General features: G+C 37.7%; 1 protein-coding gene across 3 annotated transcripts in view; it reads right to left on the reverse strand.

Moving 5' to 3' along the window:
• Positions 1-21,827, reverse strand: part of SEC24A (SEC24 homolog A, COPII coat complex component) — a 67,921-nt gene that overhangs the window by 40,492 nt on the left and 5,602 nt on the right. The window contains exons 2-5 of one of the 3 annotated variants that reach the window (XM_046665686.1): positions 9,181-9,309; positions 7,644-8,135; positions 3,154-3,324; positions 219-296 (exon numbers count right to left, since the gene is read on the reverse strand). In XM_046665686.1, coding sequence (XP_046521642.1) covers positions 219-296; positions 3,154-3,324; positions 7,644-8,115 — 721 coding nt within the window. In that variant the 5' untranslated portion in view covers positions 8,116-8,135; positions 9,181-9,309. The remainder of the gene's footprint in view (positions 1-218; positions 297-3,153; positions 3,325-7,643; positions 8,136-9,180; positions 9,310-21,827) is intronic. The other 2 variants (XM_046665685.1, XM_046665687.1) reach the window with 2 other exon arrangements.

Here is a 21,827-nt window from a genome sequence, read left to right on the forward strand (position 1 = left end):
TAGATATGAACTGATAAAAAATACTCTACAGTCATAATAATAATAAAGCCCATGATCCTAATTCTGAAGCAAAAAATGAATAAAAAATCTAAAGGCATGGAGATAAAAAATGCTAACAGCATGTACTGTTGCATGACATCACTATGAAGTTTTCTTCTTGTTTCTTATAATGAACACGTTTAAAAAACAAAAACAAAAAAACTTTTATAGCATCTCACCCAAGAAGCCACCGCCTTCAATTTCATCATAACTATTGTGAACCACCATAGATCCATTATTGGTATTTGATGTAATACCTAAGAAGGAAGTTTATTAACAATATTTAAATTAGAACAATTATTACAATTTCTGCAAGATTTGAGCTAATGTCTAAAATTTAAGGTAACTTTCCAAATGACAAACCACAGTCTAGGAAAAATGTCAAACGTTGAAATAAAAATTTCAAACGGTGCAAGTTTTTACATATAAAAAAGTTTCAAATAATTTTATAAACTTCTAAAAAGGATGGTCCCTTTTAGTGTTTATAAAATTACATACTAGAGCCAGCCCTGTGGCTAAGTGGTTAAGTTTTGCACACTCTGGTTTGGCAGCCTGGGGTTTGCTGGTTCGGATCCTGGCCACAGACCTAGAACCACTCATCAAGCCACGCTGAGGCGGCATCCCACATAGAAGAACTAGAAAAACATACAACTATGTACTGGGGGGGCTTTGGGGAGAAAAAAAAAAGGAAGATTGGCAACAGATGTTAGTGCAGGGCTGATCTTCCTAAAAGATAAATTAATTAAATAAAATTATATACTATCTGAAAGATTTCACACTGAAAAAAAATCACCAAAATAAAAACTATTTAAAGATAAAATAAAATTATGAGAATAAAAAATCTTTTAGTGCCAGCCCAGTGGTGCAGCACTTAAGTTCTCGCACTCTGCTTTAGCAGCCTGGGGTTCGCCAGTTTGTATCCTGGGAACAGACCTATGCACCGCTTATAAAGCCATGCTGTGGCAGGCATCCCACATATAAAATAAAGATGGGCACAGATGTTAGCATAGGGCCTATCTTCCTCAGCCAAAAAAAAAAAAAGCAGGATTAGCAACAGATGTTAGCTCAGGGCTAATCTTCCTCAAAAAAAAAAGTATAAAAATAAAAAATAAAATTCTTTTTTCCAAAATATGGGACAAAGTGGAATCTAGAATTAATCTGAAGGCAATATAAGTTAGAAAGATTGCCTTAGTCTAGAGAACTACCACTAAAATAAAATAAAAATCTTAACTTGTTCTTCTCCCTATTTAAAGAGTTAAAGATAAATACCAGGGACATCTGCTTATAAGAAACACAAATTTATTTCTAGGTACCTCTGCTATTTATGATAGCAGATTTATGATGACAGAAGAAACTAAAATCAGCGAATAGTATCAACCTCTACCACCTAAGTACAAAGGTGCTAACTTTAACATTCATTTTAACACCAAACAGATAAGGCTAATGGTTTCAATCAAGTCAGTAACTTCCTTCCAATTCTCAAGACCACCATGACTTTAGCCATGAGTTGATACAGAAAACTTTAGTAAAACTGTTTGTAGAAACAAACAAACATTGGGCATATTTTTAGTTTGGTTAAAAATTTAAATATTTAGGGGCTGGCCCTGTAGCCAAGTGGTTGAGTTCCTGCGCTCTGCTTCAGCCGCCTGGGGTTTCACTGGTTCGCACCTTGGGTGGAGACACTGCACTGCTCATCAGGCCATGCTGAGGTGGCATCCTACATAGCACAACAAGAGCCACTCACAACTAGAATATACAACTATCTAGTGGGGGGCTTTGGGGAGAAGAAGGAAAAAAAAAAAGGATTGGCAACAGCTGTTAGCTCAGGTACCAATCTTAAAAAAAAAAATTAAATATTTATCAAGGCTTGATTTTCAAAGTTATAATGTGGCAACCACTGCGATATTGCTTTACCATTTTGTTACTCACTGTTAACCACCACTCTTTTCAAACTATTAACAGGTCGTTTTTTCCCTACTTAGAATACTAAAAGGAGGAAATGCTGGAAGAAAATATAAAAATGATAATATTAATTATCTTCAGTAGTAGGATACAATCAGTGATTTTCCCCTCCTCTTCTGTTTCCTATTTCCACATCTTGCTGCAATGGTTATATTACTGCTAAAATCAAATTTCTTCCTTTACAAAATATTTTGTTTAAATTAATAAGCTTATATTTTATTATTTATTTTATTTTATTTTTCCTTCTTCTCCCCACAGCCCCCTAGTACACAGTTGTATATTTTAGTTGTAGGTCCTTCTAGTTGTGGCATGTGGGACACCACCTCAGCATGGCTTGATGAGCAATGCTAGGTCCTCGGCCAGGATCCGAACAGCAGAAACCCTGGGCCACCAAAGCGGAGCACGTGAACTTAACCACTTGGCCAGCTCCAAATAAGCTTGTATTTTAAAGTTACATCTGAAGACAATGCTTTAAAACATTTTATTATTTATATAAAACTTCAAATTGCTTGTATATTTAACTTTTCATTAGGCTCATAAACATTTGTTTAATATTTACAATAATAGTGGCAATCAAAATACTGCTTCCATGGAAAAGAGCCAATGTAGTTCTAACACCATGTCCAGAAAAGCAGGAATTCCCCTCTCACCTCCCTCTCCCAAAAGGCACCTAACTTTAGAGGCATGATTTTTAAAACCTGCACAGTAATAAAAAAAAAAGTTAACAGCAGTGGTTCCCAAATGATAGCCCACAGCCCAGCACAGGGCAGTAGAATTCTGAGGAACTTTTTTTTTTTTCAAGTTTTATTTTTCCTTTTTCTCCTCAAAGCTCCCCGGTACATAGTTGTGTATTTTTAGTTGTGGGTCCTTCCAGCTGTGGCATGTGAGATGGCTTGATGAGCAGTGCCATGTCCCCGCCCAGGATCTGAACTGGTGAAACCCTGGGCCGCCGCAGCAGAGAACGCAAACCCAACCACTGGGCCACAGGGCCAGCCCCTGAGGAACTTTTTTAAAGTCTAAATTCCTGAAGGCCATCCCTAACCAAAACATTTTCTGGAAAAATATGATTTGGATGCACCTAATCCAGATAATATTCATCCTTCCGCCCTACGTCAAAACTTTAGATCTTGACTTGGTTTTTGCCGTGCTTACCTTCTTGGTTGATAGGTGAATTAAATGAGGGCTGGGGCATGGCTCTATGTGATGATTTCTGAGGAGTGAGGGCCCTCACTGGAGGTGGTCCTCCAGTTGGAGGGGGCCCAAGAGGAGCTCCTGGTTGAAATGTGGTAGGCAAAGGTGGATTCACTAAGGGGGGCATAGGACCTACGGAAACATTGGTTTTTCACATGTCACTTAAGAACTTAAACGCCAAAACAGCCTTTTACCAAATTTACATTTTAATTATAATCACCCAACAAATTACCAGAAATATGTTAAGTTCCCAGATTTATGACTTTTTAATTTATAGGCATACTTTATACATTTCCAACTCTCTCCTATCATGCTTATCTGTCAATTATTAAAAATATATAAATATAAAATCAGCATCAAATCACTTATAGGATAGATACAATGCCTTGTTTATTAATTTTTTATTAACTGGTTACAGAGTTTCAACAGGCCATGTCAAATATTCCTGTAGAAATTAACATGAATAAAATGTTACTAATGGCCTATTAACATAGTCCATTCAATTAACATCAATTAGGTTTAGAGTTAGCTTTATAAAACCATATTGTGGTTATTCTAAATTTTCCAAGTTTTATTTCATTTCACTTCATTTTTATTGGTGGGAATAACCCGTTAAAAATGAGATTATAAATTTTTACACTGTTCAATGTTTACCTAATAATAATCAAAAGTAGCCTACGTTCAATAACGGTTTAAACACTATATTAAGAACACTCCCTTGGCTTAAAAATCAGGAAACAATCCAAAGTTTCTGTATATACCTTATAAAATACTGTCATCCAAGAAGTTTAAAAGTACCCATCAAACTAAACTAAGAATGACATGGTATTTGTCCTTGTATCTACCAGTATCTCAATTTCACCAATTTTCTATTAGGACAAGTTCTGACTGGTGTAAAAAAATTATAAGTCATTCTTGGGGAAATTCTTCTATGTGATGTCAACAGTTTCAAAATCCACAACCACGTGTTCATTCAAGTCAACAATATTGCTTCCACCTTCTCATATGCCACAGAGGAAGAACAAAGTCCACAATGTAGATAAAATACTACAGTTAAGTATGTGATTTAATTTTTCATTCCAAGATGTTTTTTATCCTCTGAATTTGTAAGTGAAAGAGGTAATAAATTTTACTTACACTATAGTCTACAGTTAACTCTGTATTTTGTAAAACTAAAGGAATAAAGGTACCTAGATAAGAAAATTTTCAATATGTTTCTTCAATATTGTTCAATTCTCCAGGGCCAAATTGAAAAATGATATTACCAAACCTTACAGCTCTCTATAAGACTAATAATCAGTGCACCGTTGACAAAAGTGAAGACAAAGATTACTGCCACGTAACTCCCTTATCAAAGAAGCATCACACATATCTATGGCAATAGAGACAAGTCAAAGGAACAAAAGGGCAAGGTACATTACCAACTCAGCATGAACAAGAACGCATGACACATCTGGCCACAGAGATGCAGCAACCTAATGTTTAACTGAATGCAAAGGAACTTATAGAGATTTTTCACAGCTGTAAGAAAAATATTTTTGAATCCAAAATATGCTACATTTCATAAAATAGACATTATTTTTTCAAGGTGAATAATTCTTATTTATAACACTAATAGCTAGAGTTTCAGAATCTGCCTTCTGAGATTCCTAAAGCTAACGTAAGGATGCTAAAAGGTGCCCTACTAGAAAAAAAGTCAGAGAATTTTAATATTCTGACTAGAAACAGTGTAAGTTAGATACAGTTTTGATCAGACAATCGGGCACCTACTATCAAAAATAGGTTGGAAAAAAACAGGTAAAAAATAAGGACTTTTTTTAGAGGTCTCATAAGAAAAAAGTAGGATAGTCATATGTCTAAGTTCATTTTATTAGTGTATACAATCTTTCTTTCCCCTTCTTTTATATGCGAATCTTCAGAGGTTTTGGCACTTACTTAAGTCTCTTTCACAACTGTACTACAGTCAAGGTGCTTGACCTAGAGCTTCTGTTACAGCCAAAATACTTCAGATTATTGATTATGTGCTTTTTAATGAAAAGCTATACCTACTCTTAAATAGTTTTTAAATAGTACGAAGTTTCCCAAACTATTTTCTTGCAACTTTGGGCAAATTATCCAAGCCTAACATTTCTTATCTGTAAAAGAGACTGTTGTAAAGATTAAATAAAATAACACATATAAAAGTAGTTTAGTAAAGTGCTGGAATAAATATTCAATAAATGTTACCTATAATTATTAATAATGAAGTGAATATTTATTAATTTCAAGTGACTGATACTCACTCATGGTTGTCAAATGAATAAAAACAAAAGTAAGCAGGATTTTGGTTGTAACAACTGTGGTTCAGAGGATTTCGACAAAGAAACTAAGTTTCTAGGGGCTGGTCCGGCACTACAGCAGATGGGCTGTGCGTCCACTTTGGTGGCCTGGGGCTCGCTGGTTTGGATCCCAGGTGCAAACCTATGCACCACTTATTAGGCCACGCTGTGGGGGCATCCCACATATAAAATAGAGGAATATGGGCACAGATGTTAGCACAGGGCTAATCTTCCTCAAAAAAAACAAAGAAAGAAACTAAGTTTCTAGAAGGAGCCACAATCTTTATAAGGCCAAGATGCAAAGTGCACTCACTAAAGCCAATGGTTAGTCAAGGGGCTAAGAAAAATACAGTTTCAGTAGTTAACAAACTACAAGCCTGACGAAGTATATGTAGTATATAGACACAGAAATACATATGAATATAAAAACCTAACTACTGATATTACTATTTCACTTGGAAGCTTTCACTAGTTCATTTCCTTGAGGATATCTGCTGAGCAGAATCAACCTGCACATCCCAATACAGAATTTTAAATACTTTTCAACATAACACTATTAATATTGATAAGTGTGTAAGACACTAACCTTAATAAGTAAAAAAGGAATAGTGAAATGGTTAAATTAACCTACTTTTGAACCAGGTATGACCAAACACTGAGGTTAAAAAATAAAATAATGAAAGTCAAAGCATATATACCTTTCTTTCCAAACTGATGTACAGATGCAACACAAACCCTATCAAAATCCCAATTTTGCAAAAACTGACAAGCTGATCCTAAAATTCTTATAGAAATGCAAGGGACTCAGAACAGCAAAAACAATCTTGAAAAAGAAAAATGAAGTTGGAGGAGTCACACTTGCCAAATTCAAAGCTTACTACAAAGCTACAGTAACCAAGATATTTGGTACTGGTAAAAAGATAGACATACAGATCAATGGAATAGAATTCAGAGTCCAGAAATAAACGCTTACATTTATGATCAATTGATTTTCAACAACAGAGTCAAGATTATTCAATGGGAGAAACAAAAGTCTTTCCACCAAATAGTCCTGGGACAACTGCATATCCACATAGACAAAAACGAAGTTGAAATCTTACTTAACACCATATACAAAAATTAACTCAAAATTGATAAAAGACTTAAGTGCAGGAGCTAAAACTATAAAACCCTGAGATGAAAAGAAAGATATAAATCTCTGTCCAATGCTTTCTGACCACAGTTATACTCAATAACACTCCTCACTCCAACAGTATTGTCTGTTTTGACCTGCCCCTCCAGGATCCTACAATCTAGGGTCTAAAACTGTCTAAGCCACAACAAAAAGACAGCCCAAGCCTCAGATCAAGACCAAAGAAAGGGGCCAGCCCAGTGGCACAGCGGTTAAATTCACACATTCCGCTTCTCGGAGGCCCAGGGTTCACTGGTTCGCATCCTGGGTGCAGACATGGCGCCACTTGGCAAAAGCCATGCTGTGGTAGGTGACCCACATATAAAGTAGAGGAAGATGGGCATGGATGTTAGCTCAGGGCCAGTCTTCCTCAGCAAAAAGAGGAGGACTGGCAGCAGTTAGCTCAGAACTAATCTTCCTAAAAAGAAGAAAAAAAAAAGACCAAAGAAAGAACACAGGGATTGAGCTTCCCCAGAATACAAAATGGAACCCAGTTAATAAAATAATGGCCAGTCCTTAAGGAAGTGGTTCTGCAAGCATACCTGAATCCCTGAAATATTATGGGTGACCAAAGAAACAAAGAGGATACCTTGAAAGGAAAGAAGCAAAGCAGGAACAACCCATGATTTTAGGTTAATTCAAAGATTAGAGAAGTAATTTATTTAAAAATAAACAATGATTTTAAAAATCAATAGTCTTCCATATGGTTTTAAGACTTGAAATATTAACTCAAACATCTAAACAATCAAAAGTTCCCCATTTCTACTTTTTTTTTAATTGAGGTCATAACAGTTTATCACATTGCGAAATTTCAGTTGTACATTATTATTTGTCAGTCACCATATATATGTGACCCTTTACCCCTTCTGCGCACCCCCCAAACACCTTCCCCTCTGGTAACCACTAATCTGTTCTCTTTGTCCCCCATTTCTACATTTTAAGCACTCCTATAAGAACTCTACCTGATTTTATGAAGTTGTTTTGAAGTGAAGGATCTCCAGAAGAAACATACTGATGACTTGTCAAATTTGTATTCCCAGACCGAGTTGGTTGGGATGACGCACGAGGACAATGGTTTGTCTGTGATCCTGTGGATGGATAGTTATATTGCCAATTCAAAGGTGGTGGTATGTTGGCTCCACGAAGAAAGCTACCAGAAGGCATGGGTGTAGCAGCTGGGTTCTGAGAAGTAGGTAGTGGCATTCGGGGAACAGGACCGCTATGAAGTGAACCTGTCACTGGATTAGAAGCCACAGGAGGTCTATTAATAGTCCGGCCAGGTCCCTGATAATTACTTAATGGAGAAACAGTCTGAGAATCACCATAGTTAGGCTGTTCAGAAACTGGATTCAAAGTCTTTGCTGGTATTGGATGAGGGTAGGATCCTGAAAGTTGAGAATTATATCCTTGGCTCACTGACACTTGCGAAGACATCAGTGCATTTTGGACAGGACCTTCCAAAAAGAGGAGAAAAAATTAGTCTTGCAAATAAGGTAATACTTCAAAAAATACAGTAAGACATATAATACTCTTAACAACTCAACAATAAAAAAGACAAATAACCCAATTAAAAAATGAGGAAAGAATTTAAACAGACATTCAAATATATTTCCAAAGAGATATACAAATGGCCAGTAAGCATATGCAAAAATGCCTAACATTATTAGTCATTAGAGAAATGCAAATCAAAACCACAATGAGCTACCATTCACACCAACTAGGATGGCTAAAATAAAAATGATGGAAAATAACAAGTGTTGACAAGTGTTGACAAGTGGAGAAACTGAAACCCTCATACATAGCTAGTGGAAATGTAAAATGGTGCAACTACATTAGAAAACAGTCTGGCCGTTCCTAAACTGATTGTAGTGATGTTGCAAAATTCTGTGAATACACCAAAATCGATTGAATTGTACACTTTAAAGCTGTTATAAAAAAAATTAGTCCCAGGGCCAGCCCCATGGCCAAGTGGTTAAGTTCACACACTCCACTTCAGCAGCCCAGGGTTTCGCCAGTTCAGATCCTGGGTGCAGACATGGCACCACTCATCAAGCCATGCTGAGGCAGCATCCCACATGCTGCTACTAGAAGGACCCACAACTAAAAATATGCAACTATGTACCAGGGGGCTTTGGGGAGAAAAAGGAAAAATAAAATATTAAAAAAATAATAATAATTCCTAGAATCACCACTTCTCAGGAATATACTGTCATTTCTGTACATAAAATTACACAATAAAAGGAAATAAGATGAACATTTTTAAAAAGATGACACTCATACAAACTTTAATTTCTGTGGGCTTTTTACATTTAAAAGACATAAAAGAAAATATTTATCTTCCAGTCACACCTCCTCAATCCACACAACCAATGCATAAATGTCATCAGCCTAATTTGAATCCTTTCATGAATTACACAATGCTTATAGGAACATACATAAGCATATGTATATAGAGAGAGTGAGATAAGCTAGAGGGGTTACAAAAGCATATATACATACATAGTATGTAGTTGAGAGGGGGGAGTTAGTTTATACACATTGCTCTGGAAAACAAAACAGCCATTCTTCCAGGACAAAATAAATAGATCCAAACGTGTCAGCGGCAGCATTGTTTACAATAATGAAAAACTGGAAGGAAATGAAATATCCATCAACAGGAGACAATAAATAAATTGTAGATTAGTCACACAATGGACTAAAGTCAATAAAATGAACAAACTACATGTATACCTACCAACAGAGATAAATTACAAAAAGAATATTAAGGGGCCAGCGTGGTGGTGCAGCGGTTAAGTGTGCACATTCCGCTTTGGCGGCCTGGGGTTTGCTGGTTCAGATCCCGGGTGTGGACATGGCACCACGTGGCAAGCCATGCTGTGGTAGGTGTCCCACACATAAAGTAGAGGAAGATGGGCACGGATGTTAGCTCAGGGCCAGTCTTCCTCAAAAAAAATAAGAGTGGTGAGAGTGGGCACCCTTATATTCTTTCTGTTCCCAGAGGGATGGCTCTCAGTTTTTCCCCACTGCTTGTGATGTTGGCTATGGGTATGTCATACATGGCCTTTGTTATGTTGAGGTACTTTCCTTCTATACCCACTTTATTCAGAGTTTTTATCATAAAGGGATGTTGGATCTTGATAAATACTTTACATCTATTCATATGATCATGTGAGGTTGTTTTGGTTTTTTTTGATTCTTCTCCCCAAAGCCCCCAGTACATAGTTGTACATTCAGCTGTGAGTGCCTCTGGCTATGGCACACGAGCACGGCCTGATGAGCGGTGCCATGTCCGCACCCAGGATCCAAACCACTGAAACCCTGGGCCACCAAAGCGGAGCACACAAACTTAACCACTTGGCCATGGGGCCAGCCCCAATCATGTGGTTTTTATTACTCATTTTGTTAATGTTGTGTATCACACTGATTGATTTGTGGATGTTGAACCATCCTTGCATCCCTGGTATAAATCCTGCCTGATCAGGGTGTATGATCCTTTTAATGTATTGCTGTATTCACTTTGCCAATATTTTGTTGAGGATCTTTGCCTCTACATTCATCAGTGACACTGTCCTGTGATTTTCCTTCTTTGTGTTGTCCTTTTCCAGCTTTGGGATCAGGATGATGTTGGAAATGTATTAGGAAGTGTTCCATCTTCTTGAATTTTTTGAACAGTTTGAGAAGGGCAGATATTAAATCTTTGAATGTTTGGTAGAATTCTCAAGAGAAGCCATCTGGCCCTGAACTTTTATTTTGGGGGAGGTTTTTAATTACTGTTTCAATCTCCTTACTTGTGATTGGTCTATTCAGATTCTCTATTTCTTCTTGTTTTAGCTTTCAGAAGTTGTATGAGTCTAAGAATTTATCCATTTCTTCTAGGTTGTCCAATTTGCTGGCATATAGTTTTTCATAGTATTCTCTGATGATCCTTTTCTTTCTGTGGTATCCAGTCTAGTTTTTCCTCTTTCATTTCTAATTTTATTTATTTGAGCCTTCTCTCTTTTTTTCTTAGTGAGTCTAGCTAAGGGTTTGTCCATTTTGTTGATGTTCTCAAAGAAGCAGCTCTTAGTTTCATTGACCCTTTCTACTGTTTTTTTTTGCTTCGATTTCATTTATTTCTGCTCTAATTTTTGTTTTTTCCCTCCTTCTGCTAACTTTGGGCTTGGTTTGTTTTTCTTTTTCTAGTTCTAGTGGGTGTAGTTTAAGATTGCTTAGCTGAGATTTTTCATCTTTGTTAAGGTGGGCCTGTATTGCTATGAATTTCCCTCATAGGACTGCTTTTGCTGCATCCTATGAGTTAGTATGGTGTATTTTCATTTTCATTTGTCTCCAAATTTTTTTTATTTTTCCTTTAATTTCTTCAATGATCCATTCGTTGTTCAGTAGCATGTTGTTTAGTCTCCACGTTTGTCACTTTCCCAGCTTTTTTCTTGTAGTTGGTTTCTGGTTTCATAGTATTGTGGTCGGAAAAGATGCTTGATATGATTTCAATCTCCTTAAATTTATTGAACTTTGCCTTGTTTCCCAACATATGGTCTATCTTTGAGAATATTCCACGTGCACTTGAGAAGAATGTGTATCCTGCTGTTTTTGGATGGAATGTTCTATATATAGCTATTAAGTCCATCTGGTCTAGTTTTTCATTTAAATTCCACTATTTCCTTGTTGACTTTCTGCCTGGATGATCTATCCACTGATGTAAGGGGGGGTGTTAGGGTCCCCTACTATTATTGGGTTGCTGTTAATATCTCCTCTTAGGTCTGTTAATATTACTTTATGTACTTTGGTGCTTCTGTCTTAGGTGTATATATATTTATAAGTGCTATGTCCTCTTGGTGGAATGTTCCTTTTATCATTGTATACTGCCCCTCTTTGTCTCTCATTACCTGTTTTATCTTAAAGTCTACTTGTCTGATATAAGTATGGCAACATCTGTTTCCTTTTGTTTACCATTAGCTTGGAGTATCATCTTCCATCCATTCGCTCTGAGCCTGTGTTTGTCTTTAAAGCTGAGATGTGCTTCCTGGAACCAGCATACTGTTGAGTCTTATTTTTTAATCTACCCAGCCACTCTGTGTCTTTTGATTGGAGAATTCAATCCATTTAGATTAAGAGTGATTACTGATATATGAAGGCTTAATGCTGCCATTTTATCACTTGTTTTCCTGTTGTTCTGTATGTCCCTTGTTTCTTGTCCATGTATTTCAGACTGCGAATTCAGGTTTGTGGTTCTCTATGATGGTTTTCTCTTGATTTATCGTTTCTGTCTCTGTTCTGATTTTTTGTTTAGTGGTTACTGTGACATGAGCATTAAAGATCTCATAGATCAGATAGTCCATTTTCTGATAGCCTCTTATTTCTTAGTCTAAGCAGGTTCCATCCCTTTCCCCTTCCCCATCTGTTACTGTTGTCACAACTTATTCTGTTTTGCGTTGTGAGTTTGTAGTTAAAATAAAGTGATTATAGTTATCTTTTATGTTTTCCTTCCCTTTATCTTTAACATAATTGTTTGCTAACCTCTTCTGATACAGAGGTGCAATTTTCTATTTTTCTGTGCCTATTTATCTCCTTGCTCAAGGCTTTGTAAATCCTTTTTTTAACAGGTGTGAGGGCCTTCTTGATCATTTATTTGGGCAGGAGGGACCTTGTGGAGATGAACTCCCTCAGCTTTTGTTTATCAGGGAAAGTTTTTATTTCTCCATCATATCTGAAGGATATTTTCCCTGGATAGAGTATTCCTGGCTGAAAGTTTTTGTCTTTCAGAATTTTGAATAAATCATTCCACTCTCTCCTAGCCTGGAAGGTTTCTGCTGAGAAATCTGCAAGAAGCCTGATAGGGGTTCCTTTGTAGGTTATTTTCTTCTGCCTTGCTACTCTTTAATATTTTTTTCTTTCTCATTGACTTTGCCAGTTTTACTAATATATGCCTTGGTGGTCTTTTTACATTGATGTAATTAGGAGTTATATTTGCTTCTTTTAATTGTAATTCCAGCTCCTTCTCCAGGTTTGGGAAGTTCTCAGATATTATTTCCTTGAACAAGCTCTCTGCTCCTTTCTCCCTTTCTTCTCCCTCTTGAATACCTACAATCCTTATATTGCATTTCCTAATTGAATCAGATATTTCTTGGAGAATTTTTTCTTTTTAGTCTTAGTTCTCTCTCCGCCTCCATCTCAAGCATTTCTATATTTCTGTCCTCTAAATTGTTAATCCTGTCCTCCATAATATGAGCTCTGTTATGTAAGGATTCCAGGTTTTTCTTTATCTCACTCATCGTCTTTTTCATCTTCAACATTCCTGATTGGTTTTTCTTTATAGTTTCAATGTGTTTTGTGAAGAATTCCCTCTGTTCATTAATTTTATTCCCGATTTCATTGAACTGTCTTTCTGAGTTTTCTGTAACTTGTTGAGTTTTTTTATGATAGCCATTTTGAATTCTCTGTCATTTAAATTGTAAATTTCTATGCCTTCAGGATTGATTTCTAGGTGCTTGTCATTTTCCTTCTGGTCTGGAGTATTAATATACCGCTTCATCCTATTTGATGGGGTGGATTCGTACCTTCGCATACTGGTAGTATCTGGTCACAGATTCCACCTGCCACAACTGGCACAGAGGGCAGGAGCTGTGTATTCTGAGCCCACTGCAATCCCTGGCAGCTGTGCCTGTCCTTTGGAAGCCATGCTGACAGAGCCTAGCTGTGTTTGCCTGCTGGCCACTGCTACTTTACTCACGTATGTGCTGGCACTCTGGTGGGGGTCACTTTCTCTGGATGAGTTGGTGCGCCAGGCAGGGGGAAGGGTGCTTTCTTTGGCATGCATGATCCCAGGGCCACTCCCACTCTGTCCTTGCTGTCTGACCTCCCGGGCTGCTTGGCTTGTGAAAATGTCCCTGCAATTGCTTAACCTCCTCAGTATGGAGCTTTCCCATGGGCTGGGAAGTAACTTAGAATTCCTTAGAAAGGAATTCCTGCAGAAGGCTTCCTGCCCCTGCCTCCTCTCAGAGCCACGCACGGTCCTGTGCCTTAAGACACTGACTCCCAGAGGGTCCAGCACCTCCACCTTCAGATGTATGGATACGTGGGTCTCTCAGACATCTATTGTGTTGTGTGAATGTTGTCTATTGGTTTATGAGTGTCCTTTTCATTGCATCTTAAGGGGGAGAGTCTAAGGGAAGAGTTCACTTTGCCATGATGCTGACATCACTCTTCTCATATTTCATGTTTTTTTCATAAAGTCATCTTATACCTTATTTAACTTAAATCTAGCTAATTCATTGCTAGGTATTTTGTAGTTCATAAATCCTATGAATAGAATATTTAATTTCATTTCTAACTAGTTAAAAGAAAAGGCTATCAATTATTCAAAGTGCCATAAATGCCCAATTATAAGGTGAAGTTTTCCTAAAAAATCATTTCTCATAAAAGAAAAAGTCATCTTATATATGAGTCTCCTCAAAGGTTTTCACTGTATAAGAATGCTTTGTCATAGTGGATTAATACGATCTTTCAAACAGTGGGTAGCAATCCATTAATGGGTCATAAAAATCAATGAGTTACAAAGTATCTTTTTTGTAATGAAACAGAAGATAGTAGTTAAGAATGGAAAATATCACAGCATATTACATGCAATAAGGACAAATATTGTGTGGTTTCATTTATAAATATATACGTATGTGAATTTATATACTGGGTCACTATTTATTTTTTTATTTTATTTTATTTTTTTTGAGGAAGATTAGCCCTGAGCTAACTACTGCCAGTCCTCCTCTTTTTGCTGAGGAAGGCTGGCCCTGAGCTAACAGTTGTGCCCATCTTCCTCTACTTTATATGTGGGATGCCTACCACAGCATGGCGTGCTAAGCGGTGCCATGTCCGCACCTGGGATCCGAACCAGCGAGCCCCAGGCCGCCGAGAAGTGGAACATGCAAACTTAACCACTGCACCACTGGGCTGGCCCCTGGGTCGCTATTTAAAATGCATTTCTTGGGGCTGGCCCTGTGGCTGAGTAAAGTTTGCATGCTCTGCTTTCATGGCCCAGGGTTCACCAGTTCAGATCCTGGGTGTGGACCTACACATCATTCATCAGGCCATGCTGTGGTGGCATCCCACATAGAAGAACTAGAGTGACTTACAAGTAGGATAAACAACTATATACTGGGGCTTTGGGGAGGAAAAAAAAAGAGAAAGATTGGAAACAGATGTTAGCACAGGGCCAATATTCCCCACGCCGCCCCCCCCCAAAAAATGTATTTCTTATTCTAGATTACAGTTGAGTCTGAAAGCCACCGGATCAACTGACACCTTTGCATCCTGCTTTATCTTTCTATGATTTAGTCCCTGCACAAGCTATTACCTTTTAAAACATGATCATATACACTTCCGTGCACAAAACTTCCAAAGTCCTCATCTTAGCTTACAAGACCCTCTATGTCCTGGCTTCCTTTCTGGCCTCATTTACTACTCTCTTTTTAAAAAATATTGGACACACTCTTTTTTTAACAAAACAGTTCCAGGATAATAATATGTTCTTTTTAATCTGGAAGTAAGTATCCTGTATTCCTCTGATTCTGTTTGCTTTTTGCCTGCTCTCTAGGAAAATTCTAGTATAAAGCTCAATTTTTCTGTAAGACTAACAGAGTGCATCAACTCAGATAAGAAAGCAGCCAATATCTTAAACCATAGATTTATTAAATCTATCCTTGTTATATTAATCAAGCATGGTTCTTCTCTCATTAGGCCCTTCCAGGTCTAATTCAATTTTACTATTAGTTAATAATATCTGGTTACCTTCACAGGCCAAGGAGTCTTTTTATCTAACATCTGTAACTATAGAGAACTGGCTGTGCATGCTGTAGAACTTGGAGGAGATTTGCGGTTCCAAACAAACATATGCTTTTACAATTCTACCTTATAACAGTTTACCATACACTATAAAATGGCTTAATAAATAATTTCCAGTAAAGACTGAAAGCCCCTTTACATAGCCCATTATACAAAGAATCCCTCTTCTTTGAGATTAGTAAATGCCTACGGTAAGGTCACTATATCAGCTGGCATCAATCACTCCATGTACTAGCCAAAGGCCTTTATTAGCAAGCTATTCAAAGAATTCTTTATTCCTCTCCTCTACTCAGCTCCAGCCACACATGTTCTTAACGTTTCTTCAACAAGATTAAATATGCTCCCACCAGAAGGTTCTTCACTTTTTACTCTGCCAAGAACACTCTTCCTCAAGGTAATCTCACTCCATCTCTTCATTCAGGTATCAGATATAACCTCATCAAAGAGGCACTGCCTGAACACTGTATCTAAAACAGTACCTCTTTTGTTCTCTTTCCCTCTGACCTTGCCTTATTTTTCTTTCTACGTTATGATGCTACGTTATTATTTATAGTCTGTCCACCTCACTATAACAAGCTCCACGAAGGTAGAAACTTTTTGGGTTCATCACTGTATTCTCAGCACTTAAACATCTCTATCACATAGCTGGTACTCAATAAATGTTTGTTGAATGAATCAAAGAATAAATATTATAGCACAGTCTCTTATTTTGAATAAAATACTATTTGGGGAACAGTGAGAATCAATTTTAATAAAGGCTACTTCAACTGCTATCGTGATTACCTGATGGGATCCCTTAAAATAAAGGTAAAGAAATTATTCCACAATATGGCACCATAACATTGGATGTTTTTGTAAGCAAAACTTTTAAATAAACTAAAAAGCAAGACAGTCCCTTTCCCGAAAAATTCAGTCCTAAAGACATTAGGAGGGATAAGCATCTGCACCTGGGGGAAGCTGAGTAGAGTGAGGAGGGGGCAGCACCACCAATGGGAGAATGGTTATATACGAGGGAATTGATCAAATAAATATATATTGGATAATGCAAGCAAGGTCTCACTCTCAGGGAAGGGAGTCACAACTATGGAAAGGGGAAAACTAGAATGAACTCAGTGGTGGGCCTGCATTGAGGTTACAATTGAAACTCATGGATTTATGTGTGTGTGTGTGTGTGTGTGTGTGTGTTTATAGATTCCCTGGCTCTGTCTGCTGAGACTGGTAGCAAGGACATTCTAATAGCATGGATCACATTTAGTACTGAGATCTTGGTTTTTAAATATTATTCTCCACTAAAAGGAATCACCGTTGATTCTTGAGCTGGAAAGCACAAGATGAGCCCACAACACCTTAATGTGCCAGAAAGCAAGAAAGCACCCAAGAATGAGGCATGACAAGAGGATGCAGAAAACAGCTTGAAGGGGAACTACAGGGAAAATCTGAGAAAATATAACCATCAAAACAATGATAATAATGGATTATAACCCACTGAATAAATAGTCCATATCAATATAAATAATGAATAAAAGTCTAACAAAGAATGAGATATTTACAGAGTCTCAAAGTATAGCCCCACAAAATACTTATTAATTATGAAGGGAAAAGGAGCAACTTTACTGTAGAGAAGCTTGGCAGACACCACCTTAATCAACTGATCAAAGTGAACATCACTAATAATAGAAAAAAATGAAATCATCTGCCACCTGATAGGATGCAATGAGAAAAACACAGCATCTCTTCTGCAACAGTCCTGCTATAGTGTAGAATCTGAATCTAACCATGACAAAATAGAAGACAAACTCAAATTGAGAGACATTCTACAAAATAACTGGCTTGTAGTTTTCAAAAGCATCTGGGTCATGAAAGTCAAGGAAAGACTGAGGAACTGTTCCAGATTGACAAATACTACAGAAGCATGACAATTAAATGATAAATGTGATTCTGGACTGGATTCTTTTGCGATTAAAGGATTTTATTGGGAAAACTGGTGAAACTTGAATGGGGTCTGAGGATTAGATGACAGTAGCACATTAATATTCATTTCCTAATTTTGATAGCTGTATTGAGGTTATTTAGGAAAACTGTCTTATTTGTAGGAAATATAAGCAAACTGAAGTATTTGTGAGTGATGGGACATCATGTCAGCAACTTACTCTCAAATAGTTCAGGAAAAAAAAGTTCTTTGTAATGTACTTACAACTTGTCTATAAATTTAGGATTGTTTCAAAATAAAATGTTTAAAGCAACACTAACCAGTTATATTGTAGAGACCACAAATCACACCTACTTAATAAATGAGAGAGGCTAATAAGAACTTGGCAGTTTAGGGTAAAATTTCCAAAGACAACATCTTACCCAGACTCAGAGTGTGGTATACCAAACAACTTAAAAAGAAGCGAAAATTATGTACTCTGGAAGCTGTTTTAGTAATGTTGACAACAGTAATATCAATAGTGAACATGAAAAACCATAATGAGATACTACTTCACACCTACTAGGATTACTACTATATTCAAAGACCGACAATAACAAGTGTTGACAAGGATGTGGAGAAATTGGAGACTCAAATATACTGCTAATGGGAATGTAAAATGCTGCAGCCACTTTGGGAAACAGTTTGGCAGTTTCACAAAATGTTAAACACAGAGATACCACATGATCCTTCAATTCCACTCCCAGGCATATACCCAAGAGAAGTGAAAACTGTACATCCATAGAGAAACTTGCATATGAAAACTCATAGCAGCATTATTCATAATAGCCAAAAAGTGGAAACAACCCAAATGTCTGTCACCTGATGAAAGGATAAACAAAATGGCGTATATATCTGCACAATGGAATGTTATTTGGTCATACAAGGAATGAAATACTGAATACACACCACATGGATGAACCTCAAAAATACTATGCTAAAGAAGCCAATCCCTAAAGACCACATATTTATGTGATTCTATTTATATGAAATGTCCAGAATAGGCATATCTATAGAGATAGAAGGTAGATTAGTTTTGCCTAAGGTTTGGGGTTTAGGGGCAAATGGAGAGTGACTGCCATTGGGTTCAGGGTTTTGGTGGGGGGGAGGGGGAAATGAAGAAAATGTTCTAAATCAACTGTGATGAGGGTTGCACAACTCTGTGAATACACTAAAAACCATTGGAGTATATACTTTTTGGGGTGGGGGGAGAAGATTAGCCCTAAGCTAACATCTGTTGCCAATCCTCCTCTATTTGCTGAGGAAGACTGCCCCTGAGCTAACATCCATGCCCATCTTCCTCTGCTTTTTTTATATGTGGGATGCCACCACAGTGTGGCTTGAGGAGCGGTGCATAGGTCTGTACCTGGGATCCAAAGACAGACCCCAGGCCACCAAAGCAGAGTGCAGAAACTTAACCACTGCGCCATGGGGCCAGCCCCTCATTGATAATTCTGTTATCGGTAAACCAACTAATTTCATCAGAACTAATCTTTTTTTATAGTCTTTCATTTAGTTAAAGATTGATAGTAATTTAGGCTAATTATTCATTTTATTGCAAATGGTTAAGATGATTCTATTCATTCCCTGATCAAAAGACACATTTTACTAAATATCTCTGACAAATAAAAATGGCAAGTAATAGGATATATTGGAATATATGAGGAAGCCATTTGGTGTAAACCTAATTCAGCCTGACCTTGTCCTTCCAAAAGGGCCTGACGGAGGCCGGAGGCCGTTGAGCATGCATTGTATATCTGCTTTAGAGATTCCCTCTGGCAAGAGCAAAAGGCCCTTGAGATAAAGGTGCAACTTCTCTCCCCCTCCCAATGTTGGCATCTCCTTAAAGATTAAGCATGTTTCTTTAGGCTGGGAACCAATTGCAGCGCTCATCTGTGACCCCCCAGCCCGAGGCAACACACCTGCCACCCCGCGGCATTCACTGAGACAGCAGACCTATCTGCCATTTCCATCAATCGCTGTGCTGACAGAGCAGCCTCGTGACTATTGTAAAAGGGACATTTCAATCATATGTGAAACACGCTCTTTGAGGGTATATAACCACCCTTATACCCCCACTTCTTTGGAGTGCTCTGTTCCTTTGTGGAAAGACTCGCCCGGGTTATAATCCTAAGATTTAAGCTCAGAATAAACTCACCCAAATTTTCATTTATAGATTGGTTATGGATTATTTTCGTCGACATCTCTGAGGACACAAAGGTGAGTAAGGTCCACTTTATCCCTGCCCTCAAGCAGCTCACAGTCCAGATGGGAAGAAAATAACCGGGCAAGAACAACAGAGTGATGTTGAAGCCAGGTACCTGAGCGTTACTATAAATATTCAGTAACATTACCTTTCGACCTTGTTCCCAACACAGACATAGATGAAGAGAAGTTAATCTTGTCAATTTCCTGATTTTTTGTTTAACCTGAGAGGTGACTCAAGGGTCACAAGGATTTATCAGCTTGTTTTACAGAAGAAAAAGAATGCCTTCAAGGATAACCAGATAACCAGCCCCCAACTGCTACTGATGGCCAGAAGTCAGACTGCCCAGAGGGCTTATCCAGAGTGAAAGAAACAGATTACCCTTTGTTTCTCTGAAACTCCTCCTGCCAAGCCCCTTGGCTCTATAAATCCCCCTGCTTTCTTCTCTTGTTAAGGAGGATTTGAGAGTACCAATCCTCCCACCTTCTCATTTTGGCCAATTCGAATAAACCTTTCTCCATCTCCAAGCACCAATGTCTCAGTGATTGGCTTACTGCACATGGGGCACACGAACTTGAGATTAGAAGGTTTGGTACCAATGTGATAGTGGAAACCCAGGACACTATGAGAGCACTGTGGAAGGAGCACTTGAGCTAAACTGAAGGCAGAAAGGTAGCAAAGATGGTTTCCTGAGGGAGGGAAGTTTAAACTGAAATCTTAAGATAACAGGAGTTAGCCCCAGAAAAAGGAGCGTCAGGAGTTTTTCCAGAAAAGGGAACAACATGTGGAAAAGCATGTGGTCATGAAAGGGCATTCTGGAAAAAGTTCAGTATGGCAGAACAAAAGTCAAGTGTCTGAGTCAAGTGTCTAAAGTGAAGCAGCAATTTAGGACTACATCCTTAAGGAGTCTGAGCGGTGTGTAGGTCCATGCCCGGGATCCAAACCTGCGAAACATGGGCCACCGAAGCAGAGTACACAAACTTAAGCACTACACCACCGGGCTGTCCTCTGAATTGTACTGCTTTTGTAGATATTTTTATTTTCATTTGTTTTGGTTTTACAATGGTATAACAGCTATAAACATATGGAGTTTATACCTAGTTTTGTGTTTGTATATACATTTCATAAAAAATAATTTGATATTGAGACTGCAAAGAAATATTTAGCACCTATACATCACTTAAAAAAAAAACTGACTGAGGAAATACAACTGATAGGATTTGATGTGGAACTGAATATGGGAATCGAATATGTAAACTAATGTGGAATGGACTAGAGGAAGGAAGCAAGGACGATTCCCAGGATTCTGATCTGAGCTACTCAGTGGATGGCAGTGCCACTCGCTGAGACAGGAGGAGAAAAGAATTGGGGAAGGCAGGGAATAGCAAAAGGAAGGGGGACTGAAAAATTATGTTAAACATACTTTTTGGTGCCAAGAAGAAATCCAAGTGGTGACATCTAATAGAAGGACACCTATCTGCAGCCAAAGAGACGAGTTTCAGCTTATGGTATAACTTTGGGAGACACTGGCATACGTACAATATTTGATACCAGTGAATTAATATCATCCATGGAGTATGTACCAAGTAAAAAGAGAGCCAGCCACAGAAACTATGTGAAATAATAAATGTTTATAGTTATTTAAAAAAAAATAAAACAAAGAAAGAAAAAGAAGAAAACCAGGTCAGAACACTAAAGAACATCAACATTTAAGGAATAAGGGTGGAGCGGGGAGAAGTCAAAACAGAAATACTGAGAATACTGCTATTGAGAAATAGCAACTAAAAAGCTAGAACGAAAACTAGAAGCATGTGAAACCAAACAAGTAGTTGTAGAGGGTAATCAATAGCTGTTTGGAAAATAAAATGAGGAATGAAAAATATTTTTGTACTTAATAACCAAGAAGTCATTTATGGCCTTATTAAGGGCAGTTTGGGGGAATGTGTGGGAGTAGAAGCCAAATTAGAAAGGGTAGAGAAGCAAAGAGGCAAACTAGAGATTAAAATAAATGCAGATGATTGCTTCTCAATCACCCAATCAGCAGCTTCAGAACCAGAGAGATCCTAAGTTCCCCCTTTTAAAATTTCTATTCTATAAGACTCAGTGGGATTCCAGAATCTGCATTAGTAAAAATTT

Source organism: Equus quagga, chromosome 7, assembly GCF_021613505.1.
Source record: "Equus quagga isolate Etosha38 chromosome 7, UCLA_HA_Equagga_1.0, whole genome shotgun sequence".
In the NCBI taxonomy this organism is placed as follows: domain Eukaryota; kingdom Metazoa; phylum Chordata; class Mammalia; order Perissodactyla; family Equidae; genus Equus; species Equus quagga.